The sequence below is a fragment of the Puma concolor genome, chromosome D4 (genome assembly GCF_028749965.1).
Source record: "Puma concolor isolate L17-30 chromosome D4, mPumCon1.1.hap2, whole genome shotgun sequence".
NCBI lineage: Eukaryota > Metazoa > Chordata > Mammalia > Carnivora > Felidae > Puma > Puma concolor.
The window spans coordinates 68,859,925-68,874,468 of record NC_141679.1 but is presented as its reverse complement, the minus strand read 5'-3'; the positions used below and the strand labels follow the sequence as shown (position 1 = coordinate 68,874,468).

At 42.1% G+C, this 14,544-nt stretch overlaps 1 protein-coding gene and 1 long non-coding RNA gene across 9 annotated transcripts in view; one reads left to right on the top strand and one right to left on the bottom strand.

Moving 5' to 3' along the window:
- Nucleotides 1-1,276: 1,276 nt before the first annotated feature.
- Nucleotides 1,277-14,544, bottom strand: part of ZNF462 (zinc finger protein 462) — a 139,785-nt gene continuing 126,517 nt past the window's right edge. For 7 of the 8 annotated variants that reach the window (XM_086683639.1, XM_086683640.1, XM_086683638.1 and 4 more), the window contains 3 exons: nucleotides 9,788-9,920; nucleotides 5,306-5,429; nucleotides 1,277-4,139 (listed from right to left, as the gene is read on the bottom strand). In XM_086683639.1, coding sequence (XP_086539765.1) covers nucleotides 3,932-4,139; nucleotides 5,306-5,429; nucleotides 9,788-9,920 — 465 coding nt within the window. In that variant the 3' untranslated portion in view covers nucleotides 1,277-3,931. Of the gene's footprint in view, nucleotides 4,140-4,802; nucleotides 4,949-5,305; nucleotides 5,430-9,787; nucleotides 9,921-14,544 lie in introns of all 8 variants that reach the window. The other variant, XR_015242922.1, reaches the window with a different exon arrangement.
- On the top strand, nucleotides 9,071-14,455 carry LOC147574972 (uncharacterized). The gene is made up of 2 exons (XR_015242930.1): nucleotides 9,071-9,392; nucleotides 13,440-14,455. It is a non-coding gene; the product is annotated as an uncharacterized LOC147574972 (long non-coding RNA).

The window sequence follows — 14,544 nt, the reverse complement described above, 5'->3', positions numbered from 1 at the left end:
AGAAGTGATCGGTGCTACTTCCTGGAGGAGGCATTTGAGGAAGTGTATCAGCCAAAGCTCTCAACAATGATCCTAGGATTCGTGTATTGAAAGGATAGCATCATTAGATGAGTGTGGATTCCTGAGTCACCAGAAGGAAGCATACCTCACACTGACCCTCATGAGAACATGTGGAAGAATTAAATCTCTATGGTTCCAAGGAGTTGCCCTGTTGCAGTCCCTACCATGATTAATGTATCAGTATATTCCACTTACTTTCCATAAAACAAAGTGGGAGTATGGATTAGACATCAACTCAATACAGACACTGTTATTTGATGGAGGCCACAAGAGAACAGCTGTCAATGGACAAGTTCTACGTCACTTTCTCTCCTTTAGAAAAACACAAAGAAACTTCTCAGCTTGCAGTTTTGGAAAAGGTTGAGTATCTCTTGAGCATTTGAAAGTAAATGTGAATGTGATTCTTGATTGATCTTTCATTTCCTTGCCTACCAGGAAGCTCTGAGCCAAATACATCATTTATGTATGGCCTCTCAGAATGCATTTTTGTCAGTTCTCCACCATAATTACTTTGCTACTCAGTCCTCATTTTCCCTTTGGGTTCTGATTTATCCAAATTTCTGTTTTCTGTGTTTTATGCTCTTTTAAGTGTCTTAAAAACTCTCCTCTGTGGAAGGGATAAGGAGGACAAGGAAAGTTGAGAACCAAATTTTTAGAACGAGTTCTGGACAAATGATCTGTGAGCCTTTCTTCTCCTAACCCTGGTGAAGGCAGATCATATAAATCAGCTGAGTTTAACAATCAGTGATGTTGGTTTTAATTTACTCTTCTAGTTTTCATGACTATTAATTTTTCCTTTGATTTATAACAGTGTAGCTCAAAGAATATGTTAATGATAATAATAATTACTGGTGTAAGATAGTTGGTGGCAGTAGTTTAAAATAACTATGCTCATAGATTCAGGGTCCCCAGATGACATTTATTCATTAGTACTTCCTCCTTCTCGAGCTTCATATAGCACTTTGATTCACATTTTTGGTGGAAAACCTTCCCTCCATAAAATTCCCCCAATTGGTGATAAATATCTGATGTAGAAATATTAACTTTAAAACTCCCAGCTCATACCTCACCTTACTATTACCTTTGCTTTCCATACCTGTGTAGACTCAGTGGCTTGAATTAGCTCTCCTGTACATGCACTGAAAGACAACACTGTTATTATTCCCACATTTCTTATCTGTAAATGATCTACAACAGATGCACATAAACACATGTGAAAAAATTCTTTATTAATTTCTCACATTTCATTACAAAATGTATGTTGCAAACAACTTGAATAACCTACTGGTGTGTTTTGTTGTTTTTTAAACCCTTGGCTTCAAGAACTCAGAATCTCCCTCTCTCCTATCAAGTATTGGGAAACACTGATTATTGGAGTCAACAGGTTCTCATTTTGCTATTTATCTTCTCTCAAGCTCTGAAAAAAAAAATGTCCTCTGTATAAATTAAACAAAAAAATGTTGTAAATTCTATGTCATTACAGTCAACAGAATTATAATAATGCATCCAAAATGTGCGGCCACAAAATATCAGGTATATGTTTGAAAAAAGAAAAAAATGACATTCTAGCCTTGTTAAAAGGATAATGGTCCCATATTTTTATTAACAGGTTAGCAAAACAAAATCCAATGGATTACAATATTTACATGTTATTTGAAAAATAAAGTAGTGATAAAAGCATGTCACAATTATTTTCTGTTTTTTTTCCTTTTTCTTTCTTTCTTTCCTTTTTTTTTGCTTGATTTTTTTTTGTTTTTTTTTTGTTTTTGTTTTTTTGTTTTTTTTGTTTGTTTTTTTTTTTTTTTTTTTTTTTGGTAACCATACAAACACCCAATCCAGGTATGGAACTGTTTAATACATTTGAAATGAGGCCAATTAAAAACAAATATGGACACAAAATGTTATCTTTGTCTAGATCACACTTTCCCCATTGTCTGGTTTCCACATGATGGCCCCCATCCCTAAAAAAAAAAAAATTAAATTAAAAGAAACTCCCTACAAATAAAACTTTTTAACAGCAAGAAAATAAAAGAAGAACATGCTTTTCAAGTAAGCACCTATTCCACAAATGCAGTATCTTTCCATGGATTTTATTTGAAGCTGTGTGGGACACTGTCATCTCAGGATTCCCTGCCCCTTTCTTCCCTCCCCCTCCCACAACCCTTCCAAGTAAAAAAAAAAACAAAAACAAAAAACAAAAAAACAAAACATGAAAACCAAAGGACTCACACACACTCATACACACGAGCACACACACATCCAAGCACACACGCACACAGGCTTCTATAACCTAGGCTTCAAGGAAAGTTCTTTTCTACTTTTTGGAATGAAACCCTTTGTTCACAATCAGAACATATTATAAATGTAGACTTAGATTTAGTCTAAGCTGCTCCCTCCTGAAAAAGCTAATATTGGGAAACAGAGCAGCTGGCAGCTACATTAAAAAAAAAAAAAAAAAAAAAAGTAGTTCTCCAGGCTCCTTATAGGATATAAGTATTTCTTGTCCACTCACCAAAGGGATGGGATTCTAGCATATCCCCTTGTTCCACAAAATAAATGAAAAAAACCCTCCCCCAAAACACAATGCAAACAAAAACAGAACACAGATTTTTAAATCACACACAAAAGCCAGCCCATCCTAACAGAAATTATTTGTGTGAGACGGATAATGTGTTAATTGACAAGCAACAAAAGGGTGAAGAGGACTTCCTCGTCTGGCCCACAAGCTGCATAGCTGTGCCGAAAAGTTTGGTTCTTTAGTTAAATTAAGGGGAAAAAAAAGTTAACTTCTTTGTTATTTCCATGTTTAAAATAAAGACATTCCTATTCACAAAAAACTAAATCTCCCTTACCCCCAAATTAAAACAACAATAACACGCACATAAAAAACAATTTATGTGAAAACTGAATTGTGCTGTGTTTGTAACACTCAAATTGATAGAAAATAAACATGTGGCAAACAAAACTCCACAGTCACCGTAAAATTAGCTCACATGAATCTACCAAATTCTAAATTATAGTTGAACACTAATAAACAGCTTACCTGGAATAAAGGATGACAATTCACAAACAGTTATCTAATAATTAAAGTCTGTTTCTTTTTTTTGTTTTGTTTTTTACTAAAATAATTAAAAAAATCACAGTATTTTAAGAAATAAAACCCACGTGGGGATTTTAAGCACAATTTGTGTTCCTTTCTTTAAAACTCTCTTTTTTTTTTTCTCCATTCACCGTCTTGCCCAGCAGTTCTCTCTACATTTAACCACAACGACGACAGGTAGTACTGACAAATGCAGAGAATTCCCTTGGTTAAGTTTGAGGTACTAGGAAACAGGTGACTGTTTTATGCAAAGCAGTTTTTTTGTTTTCTGTTTTTGTTTTTTGTTTTTTTGTGTTTTTTTTTTGTTTGTTTGTTTTTTCCCAAAGCGGCTGCAGTTAGGTCTTGAAAAAGCTTAAGGTATTAAAACTAGAAAAACGCACCGAAAGATGTGCGTCAAAAAGTTGTTCCCCTAAGAGAAGTCTTGTACTGTCACGGAGCTTCTGTTTCCACATCCTGTCCAAGACCACCACAGAGCACACCGTGTGCATGGGAGGTGCTTCCATATTCCGCAACAAATGACACTTCCATGATGAAGATCCGGAAGAAAAGGTGTAGTGATGGAAAAGGAGCCACATATTCCAACCATTTAAATAACTTTAATTTACATACTCACTCACACAGGTACCAGTGCTTTGAAAATAGATTGTTCAGTCCTAAAAAGCAGCTTTGTTCTGTCTTCTTTTCTGTCCCCGCCCTTCTCAGCCCAAGCTGGCCCTCCCCACTTTCTCATCACGGTTCAAGTACGGTTTGATTAAGAAGTTCACCAAACGCTTATTCTTTTTTGGCCTCTGCATTCTCCAGGAGAGATTTGTCAGCAGCTACTACACAGATGGCTACTGTTTCACTCTTTAGGGAAAAGTCTATCCCGATTGCCTCATCATCTTCCTTTTCCTCTATAGAGGGCATCTTAATACTGTCCTCCACACTCTCCTTCAGGTGGATTTCTTCTCTGCTCACCTGCTTGGTGTCATTCAACGCCCTGGAGAAACAGTGATGGTAGAGATGGATGAGTATGCCTTTTTTTCTAATTAAACAAAAAAGTCCTGATTTCCCTGATCCTAAAAAGACCTTGGGGTTTCCTTTGCATAAATGCCATAAACATATGAGTAAATTCTGAGTGATTTATCCTTTGCTACATGTTATGCTTAGGTCATGTATTTCAGCATCTTATTAAAGATGTGAACCTACAAAAATAGCCATTATTATACTCTGTTTTGATTATACCATGCCTTGTGTCCACATTAACATAATTATTTTATGTTCCCTCTTCTGGGTGATAGGTCATAACTGGTAGTAGTAGCAAGAACTGTCTTATGCTCAAACTCCTCTGTGTAACCCATAAGCTTGGAGATTGGCTATATTTATGAAGACTAAAAGAGCAACTCAGGTAAAGATTTAATGGACGGATCCAGAAACAAATCATAAAAAACAAACAAAAAGTAAAAACCCAAAGATGGAACCCATGTCTAGGGAAACTTAGTTAGGTTCTCTGAAGTTTAGATGCTTGGGGTTTCAGGGGCATTTTCTACTCAGGAACTGACTCCTGGGTTCTCTCTGTCTGGCAGACTAAGAGTGCCTCGTCTAGGGGACGGTTTTATGTTCAAAGATCTTACAAGTGTTTTACGGATATGCTCCCACCTACCTGGGAGGCAGGCAGAAGCTGGCTCTGTCCCCGAGGCAGAGCATTGAAGGCACCAAGAGGTGCGAGGGAATGTTCAAGGCCACTCAGGGAATGAGTCATCACAGAGGCAGGAACAGAAGCCAGATCTTTTGACCCCGGTCCACGCTCTATCAGAGAATGTCAGGCTAATGAAAGCTGAAGGGACACTGGCTGGAGAACGCTAAACTTCCACGCGAGGGCTTGAGTGGGATTTGTCTTTCGTAAAGATGATTTTTCCTCATTTGAGTTGTGTCTGGGTGACCATTGAAAAAACCAACAGAAAAGAAGAAACCTAGTTCCTGATGGCTGCCTCTCCTCCCAAGCCCAGAAATAAAGTGTGACACAGAGGGAAGGGCCTACGGATTGTCAGGGGGACCAAAAACAAAACAAAACGAAACAAAACAAACAAAAAGCAAAAAAACAGAACCTGCTCTCCCTGCCACTTCTCACTTTGGGCAAAGGCATCTTGGGACGGCTCAACTTACATGCCGTGTCTGAGCACGTGCCTTTCCCACTCAGAGCCCTGTGAGAACGCCCGTCCGCAAAATTCACATGGAAAACGCTTCTCAGTGTTAATAGCAGCCCCATGGTCAGCAAATCTCATCAGATCTGTGAGGAGAAAGCAGAAGTGTTACCTGTGTGCTGTGGGAGGAAGCAGAAGAGGGAAGTCAACATTCATTAGGAAACCTCCTTTCTTTCCTACTTTCACCCGTAAAACCCTCCATGAAGGCAATTTCCAGATTCCTTTCTCTTAGTTCTCCTACTGGCTTCTCACGTCAGGGCATTTCTTGGATAGCCGTCAAGAGCAGCTCCTGGGTCCCAGGCCCCCAGCAGCCCCGTTCCTCCTCACTGCCTCATCACAAATAGTCTGGGTCTTTCTGGCCCTAAGAACCCCTTCTGTCCGTTCCAACAGCGTCTCGGCAGTTTTTTCTATCGAATCTCTTCCTTCTAGGATGCTCTACCAGTGCCTCGCTATTTAGCACCTATTCATTTTCTATTTGACACAGGTTTATCTTTGCTCACTAAAAAGAATATAGAGGCACTGGACCAGGTTACGCGTAGCAGACCTCAGGGTTTCGATGCATTCCAAGTAGAGCTGAGGGCTCACGACTTGTGCTCATCTGTCACGGATGTCATAATCAACACCTCACAGGGTGGCAACGAGCACTGAATGAGATCTGCGAGCAAAGAAGCTAGCGTGAACGAGAATCCTGGGAAGCGGGGAGGCCAGTTTGTAAAAGTATGTCCTGAGCTAGTGAGGGCCCCTGGCTGGCTGCCTGACATCTACTCCTCAATTGGTGGTACTCATGAATGTGGGGGTATAGACATTTCTGGAAGGTCTGTTGCAAACATCAAATACTGACGGTCGTTTTGTTTTCTCCATGGCGCTGGGCACATGTTAGGGGTCTGATCAATGTGGATTGGCTGGCTAATTGTTTACAGACCACTCCTCCTGGCAAACTCAAAGATGAGAGCTCACGTGGCCTTTGTGTTCTCCCGAGTCCTAAGCCCATATGTCTTTCATTACACCACAGAGAGCCAATCTCCTTGTGGATAATAAACAGCAGGGCCGAGACGGTCCTGCAGCCACGCAGCAGAGTGAGGGCAGCATACGGGGAAATGTCCATCATCTCTACATATCTGATCACCCTATGCTTGTACATACAAGATGCTACAGGAAGATGTCCTCTGGTTGAAACACTTCATCTAATAAAATCCTCAGGATGATGTTAACAGGATAGGTGTCTCTGTGCTGCCTTAATCTTTAGCACAAAACGCTATGTGAATGGGCCAGTTTTAACAAAAGATGAAACATTTTCTCACAAATTAAGAAGATCACCACACAAGCCATTAAAAATAATTGCACAGACTATCTTCCTTGATTCTTTTCATTGGAAATGAGACAGCACCATCTGCTCTGCGCATTAATTCCTTAGCAGGGATTATCTTGGGCAAGAAATCAACAGAATGCCTTCCTGACTCCTCCCAACTGCATAATGAGAGGGGGGTGGGGAGGATTCTGCCTGGGTTAATTTTGATTTCTTCATGCCTGGTTTCTTCTTTTTCAAATTCCCTCCGAGCTTCCTAGGCAGGACCTGCAATATGGCCACGGTCAGTCTTCTCTCTAGTTCCCATGTTGGAAAGGGCGCTGGGAATGGGGTGGCTACAAGGACATGAGCCCCCTGCACTGAGCGTGCCTGATGAAAGTCTACACTTGCCAACGAGGGGCATGCTCCTGGCACATTTGCTCCTTTACCCTTAGGAAACATGAAACCAGTCATCTATTCTTTCCAATGGCTCATGCTGTTTCATCCTCAAAGGAGGAGGCCAGTCATTACCTGTCACACATCAAATAGCTCTCCATCAGCCCTGAGAGCTGCACTAAAGCCACCTCCCGCTCTACTCCTAGAAGACAGACCGTCTGGCAAAAACTCCCCGAGGCTATTGTGTGCCATTTCTTCTCATTGGCAAGAATATACCTAGATGGTGGAGAATGGATTCAAAGGAGATGAGACAAAGGAGGCTGTTCTTTCAAGGATCGGAAAGGGGGATAGGGAGGGTTAGGCTTGTAATTCTCATTAACATTACTAGAAGTTACTCATGTAAATCCCCTACCCTCAGAGAGAGGAATACATGCCCCTCTACCCAAAGACGTCCCCCCCCCCCCCCCATGTGGTTACGGCTCATGAATGTGGATACTACACTTTCCAGTGAGAACTGATCAGACACCATGAAATTCTTTACAGTCAAACCGAACTGGTCTGTCGCCCCAGTGCCCACGCAAAGGGGGCGGCCAAGCCAGGCAAGGAAGGAAATTTGCCTGGTGCCCCACGCACCTAACTGCCATCTATTTTTCTAATTTGCTATGCTTTCATTCTGGAGGAGTCACAGGGAGGGGAAGACTAAAAGGGCTTCTTGCCTCTGCAACACTTGTAACCTCTAAAATCGTATGTGCTCAGCCTTACAGATGAAAACAAGTCATAGTAACCAACAAGGAATAACTTATTTCCTAAACAACAGCAGGGCACAGAGCACCATGAAGCAAAAGGAGCCTCTGTCCCCCCTGTCAAAAGCATCCTCTTCTGGAGAACTCTGCTAACAGTGCACAGACGTTAAAGAATTCATCACTAAGAACATATTTGTGAAATGTTAAAAAAAAAAAAAAAAGGAAAAGAAAATTAGAAACCATGCTTCCTCAGATCACAGCCATTTCCCTTGCAAGAAATGGATCACTAAGGCATCTACTAATAAAAGTTGTAACTTTACAAGGGCAATCAACCTACGTGGTAGGGTGTTTTATTTGTCCACTCATTTTTCAGGTTGACCATGGGTACGGGGGCTTTGAAGAGCGGGCAGTCCCTGCTGTTGTCTTCACTGGGACTTCAGGGGCCCGAATGGACCCCCACACTGCAAACCTGTGGTCCCCTGCTACGGTTGTCATGGTAGGGATGGAGTGGAAGAGGGGCTGGGCAGGAAAGAGAACAGGGAGGAGAACCTCCAAGCGAAATGGCCACCAAAGAGGCATTTGTAGGCCTGCAGACCTACCGGGTAAGGAGGGGAGACAGTGACATTCTGCAGACGTGCACCTCGGAGGGAGGCCCTAAGGGGATTCAGGTCTAGGTTCCCTTCAGTGAAGAACATCCCACTGCTCAAAGTGTTCGAGAAATGAGATGTAGTGTAAAGAGATCTTGGCTTTGGAGCCAGAAGACCTAAATTCGGCTTCCAATATATATGTTTTTCCTTTGAACAAACTCTTAAATTTTCTGGGACTGTATGTCCCCCTTTGCAAAATGATAATACATGACATGGCAGGGCTATCATCGATGAGGTGGTTACTATGCTTCAGGAACTGCGCTGGTGTCTTGTATGTACATCATCTCATTTAAGCTCTCCACATCTCTAGGAGGTAGGTGATATTATTATTGTCAGTAATGAACGCAGATGGGATAAAACGATTTACCCAAAGGCATAGAGCTAGTTAATAGCACAACTGGGAGCCAAATTCAGGCAGGCCAACTGCAGAACCCTCTACATGATATCAGATTAAAGAAAATACTGGACGTGGCACATAAGGATGCTCCATGCTGATAACCTCATCCCATTCTTATCGTCACTGGGATGGTATCTATCCTGTGTATTTCTCATGTTTGTTATCCAGGTGCTTTTGATGAATCCCTAATAACTACACTAACACATCTGAAACCCATAGTCTTATATGTACCCTCTGGGGATTTCCGCAATATTCTATGTTGAACAATACAGAAAACCAACTCTAGATCATATAAATGTAGGCCTACATTTTTTTTTTTGAATGGTTATATAGATATACTTTTGAAAAGCTTTATCTTGAGAATAATCCTGGACTCAGAGAAAATTGGAAAAAGAGTACACAAATCCCACGAAAGCTTGCTTTGTGAACACACGGCTGAATGAAAACTGTCGCTCCCTTTCTCTCTCTTTACAAGGTGTTAAGGGCCAGGCAGAGGGACTTCCGGAGAGGGCTCAGGGTTCGAGTTCTTTGCAGCCTCCCCCACCACACAGCAGTGGCTGCCCTAGCAGCAGGAATTTTACGTAAGTGCTCAATGGGAAGTTCACTTACATTCCTCGTAATGAAACGTTAAGCTCATTTACATTTACGGTGTCCTCTGTGTTACTGTCTGCCCATCCCTATTGTGAAGCTTCCCCAGACACCAGTGGTCCTTATTAAAAACAAATCACCACCATATATTTTTTAACAAACATATAGCTATAGTTAGAAAATGTCTGTTTTCCTTGAAGTTTCTATGGCTGGTAATAGTTTACAAAGACATGGCCCCTGACATGTTTCTTAAGTCAGTCTGTTCTGCTACTTAACTAAGAAGGATCATTCCTTCTGTTCTTCCTACAACAACCTTCTGCCTCCCTTCTGTCTCACCATGGACGTGCTAGATGCCATCTGGGCCTCCGAGGGCAGGGCTGAGACTAACCTCTGTCATCAGCCTTGCTGTTCATTTCTTCTTCCTTGTCCTCGTCATCACTGCTGGAGCTCTCCATCTTTTCCTTCATCTGTTCCAGCTGATCCAAGTTAACCCGTCCAACCAGCTCAAAGTTACGGCTCACCTGAAAAAGGCCCAAACCAATGATAGAATAATGAACCACAGACTGAACAGGGTTCTCCCTGGGGGAGAGATCTTTCCAACGTCATCTTCCAATGACCGTGTTTTTGGAATCAGGACAGTACAACACCAGTGCCTAGGAGACCCTTTTCTTCACTTTGACTATTCCAGAGGCAGGTCTGTCCTCATTCGGGCTGGAATGTCCACATTCCAACATTTTTAAAGGAACACTGGACCTTCCTTACTAGATTTAGTATAAAATGTGAGCTACAGTCAACAGGAAATCAAAGTATCACAAAGCCTGGGGTACAGAGTAGGTGTCCAATGATACCTTTTGAGTTGATTTCAAAGGTGTAACTTTTTTAAACTACCTAAGTTTCAAACACCTCTGGAGGTGAAGAGGCTCTGGAAGGTTCCTGAAAACTTAGCATGAGAATCACAACCTTCTTCCCCACAGTCTTATAAACCTGGAGGTCTGGGGGCTACCCCAGCTTAGGCCAGATAACAACTATCCAACTCCTGACTCCAGTAAATGGAAAACAATACTGTCACTGTTAGTGTTACTGTTTTCAAAGCTGGCCATAACCTGTAGATTGAAGCTGGGACTACCTGAGAAGAATCTAGACGAGTAACTCCTAAAAGCCCTTTAAGTGTTAACTATGGCTGATTTTTGTTTATGTAAAACATGGTTAGAATAATGTGGGAATCCAAACTTTCGTCCAAACAACACCCAAGGGAAATAAAAATCCACACTAAAAAAACTTTATAATGATGTTACGTTTAGGGTTCTTACATCAACAGTAGCACAAAATTTACCTTCTTGACTAATCTATTTTCAGAGTTTCTCCAGTTTGTATGCATAGAATTATCAGGAATGACAGGTTAGCACAGGACTCAAGCCAACAGTATGTCTCAAGTCATTCAACTGCGATGGGCTATTCCTCTGTGGAAGGTGCCGTGCTCCCCCTGTTGGGGGCCGGGGGAGGGACCCACAGAGATGAGTGAGACCCTGTCCTGGCCTCCAGAGGCTCACAGTTTAGTTGGGGAGGGAAGGCAGACATCATTCATTAGATTTCAAGGTAGATTTCAAGAGCTGCTACAGAAGAGACAGAGCATATTGAGGGCACAGGAGAGGAAAGGGAGAATTTACAAGATAATCCCAAAATACTCTCTGGGACCAGACTGGAACAAAGATTTGCTGAGCACCACCAATTCCATATGCCTGGCAGATGGGAACATCATCATCAACTGTGACAAATGCGAGAGAAAAAGACTCAGAGTAGCAGGGCCAATAGACAGTCCTGTGAAAAGACTTAATATTGCCCCAACAACATCCTGTAGAAGGTAGGCAGCGTGCAAAAGGAGGAAGAAAACTCAGGATAAACACACTTTTAAAGTGACAGGAATAATAAATTGATCCGACTTTAATAATGCAATCCATGAAATCGGTTGACAGTGGACTTTGCCAACAGCCCAACATGAGGGAGAAAAGAAGTTTCTGTTGCTCTCATTGCTAAACGCTCAGGGAAGGCAAGAGCTTGCTTTGCTCATCTGCAGAATTAATTAAAATGAAAAGTTAATGGACTAAGGTGAGAGGGAGGAAGAGTCACGTTCAGAATCTTTAGTGCTCCTCCTTGCTAACAGTCCACAGTAACTGTCTTCAAGGGACTTCTGCTTGTAGCACCTTCCTACCTGGGATGTATCTACCACGCCTCACTCCTACAGACCCACAAGGACTTTTATTTCTTTGTTTGTATGACATAAAACCAAAAAAGAAGAGCAGAAGGAGAATGAGGTTTGAAGTCTGACAGACCTGACTTCGAGTTCACAGTTTGCCATTAACCACGAGATTGTGGGGAAGTTACTCAAGGTACATCCTCAGTGTCCTCGTTTGTTAAAGGGGGTCAGCCCAGTACCTAAAACATAATAGTTCCCCAAAATGTAGTTTCCTTCTCCTTTCTGGGAACGTGGCCTTTTCCAATTTTGGCTTTTGGAAACACTTATAACAAGCATCGTAAATGAATATTTATGAAGTTATGTTTAGCCACAAAGTCTACGTTTTAACCAAATAGCATTTATGACAAATATTTGAATAAAAGTTTTCTGGGTTGCCAGTTTTTCAGGAAAAGGAGGCAAGGTTCCAATTTACCTAACTTTGAAATATGTGTAAAGTAACATATCCTTATGTGACCACAATTTTCTTTTCTTTTTTGTTTTCATAAACGTTTATTTACTTTTGAGAGAGAGACAGAGAGAGGGAGGAAGAGTGCGAGCAGGGCAGGGGCAGAGAGAGAGGGGGACAGAGGATCTGATGCGGGTTGACAGCAGCGGTCTGACGCGGGGCTTGCACTCATGAACCATGAGATCATGACCTGGGCTGAAGTCGGATGCTCAACCGACTGAGCCACCCAGGTGCCCCAAGCGTAGCCTTTTCTGACCACCTTCCTCCGCTTTGCACCTCTAGCCGGGGCAACTGCAGGTGTGTGTGAAGGCCATGAGGGCGGCCGTTGCCAGGAAATGAAAATAAGGAAGCCAAGATAAGATAGGTCAAAAAGAATCCTCAAATGTCTCCTTTAATCAGGTCATTTATCCGTTCAGTCATTTGTTCATTCCTTCAACAAGGACCCCACGTATGCCAGGCCCCATGCTAGATGGAGAAGCCCCTGCTTCTCAGGGAACTCATGACAGAAGGAGATCTGTCACAAAACCAAATGTTATGTTTTTCTTTTCCTCCTTCTGGGTTTTTCTGAGGACTGTATTTGCCCATTTTCCCGTCACCATCATCCCTCCACCAGAAAACTGTTAACATGTTGGAGTCTGCACAATTTTAAAAGAGTACATGACATTTTCACGGTATGACGTTCATCCGGGGCTAACCCGGGATTTATTTGTCCTGAAGCTTTCTAAAATCTTTGTTAGGCAATTAAAAGATTTCAAAGTGAAAACTCAAAATTTTGCTATTTAACCAGAAGATTTTAAAATAAAAACCCTTTACGATGTTGGGTTCTCCCTAAACTTTAAATTCCCAAATCAGCCATCCAATATTAATACAACAGGAAGACTCCTTGATGCATTAAAAATGTCTTTTAACTATTATTTGGAATTTTAATTACTTCTCAAAGATGTTAGTGCTTTATCATATTCATTTTTTAAAAATACCGTGGTTTTTAAGATGGAGGTATAGCTAACACCCAATATTACAGTAGCTTTGGGGGTACAATGAGGTGATTGGTTTATACATTAGGCTACGGTCACCACCATGGTAGATACGTCCAATCAGTCCACGTCGCCATTACAACACCACTGGCTCTAGTCCCCACGCTGCGCCTCTCATTCCCGTGACTCATTCATAACTGGAAGCCTGGATTTCCTATTCCCCTTCACCCGTTTTGCCCCTCCCGCCACCCCCCTTCCTTCTGGCAACCCTCAGTTTGTTCTCTGTATTTATGGGTCTGTTTCTTTATCAGTTCGTTTTCTAGGTTCCACATTTGGTACCTGTCTTTCTCTGACTTATTTCACTTAGCATCATACCCACCAGGTCATCCTTGCTGCAGTTTTGAGCCACCGTCTCTCACCTGGAACACTGCAAGCCCCCTCCCTCCCTCCTCGCTGCTTTCCCGGCATCCCGTCTTACATCTATTTTCCCGTGTGGTCCGAGAGATTGAAAATAAATACGTGAGTCTACTCATGTCAGTTTCCGCTGGCCCGGAGGACAAAATCTCAACTTCTCACTGTAGTTGGAAATGGCCAGCTATCTCCTCACCGGGCCCACCTTCTCCAGACCACCTGAACCGCCACCATCCTGAACTTACTGACGTTCCCGGACTACGCCATGCTCTGGACTTTCTGCCTCTTCCTGCACAGGCCACTTTCTCTGTCTGAAGTTCTCTCTACCTGCTTCTGTTACTCAGGGACTCCTCCGTCTTCTAGCCCTGCTTCCGTGTCACTACATCCTCCGTAAACTCCTCCTTGGTTGAATGTCCTGGCTCTATGCTTCCGCAGCACCCCCCCCCTCCCCTTTTATAACTCCTCCCGCTCAGTGGTTAACTATTTATGGCCTGAGCCTCCCCCACTGAACTGTAAGCTCATGCGGACAGACAGACAGACACTCTGTGCATCTCTTTCACAGCTGGATCTCCACGGCTGGTGCAGTGTCTGCGTTAGAGGGGGTGCTGCTCTCTCCTGCCTACAGTACTTCTTCGTTTTAATTTACTATGTCTTTCTTTCCTAAAAGCACGCATGAAGAATAACTGGAAAATAGAAAAAGCTTCAGGTCCAACTATCTATACATATAACTGTTAATGAGTTATTGTATTTCTGTATTCCTGTTCTCTATGCATAGATTATTTAATTGCTGTAATCATGTTAAAACCTACAAGTGTGTATCCTGCTTTCTTTTATGCCTGGCATGGTATAAATACCATTAATAATCATTTTCAATCACTATAACCAACTGAATGTACTACACCTTACTTGACTCCCCCCATATGAGTTCGCCTTTGCCTCTTGGCTTTTCACTATTAAAAATGCAGCAAGCCATCTTACTGTATATAAATCTTTCTTTCATGTTTAGCTTTCACTTTATGGGCTAAATTTCCAGATGTGAAATCAACTCAAAAGCCATGGAC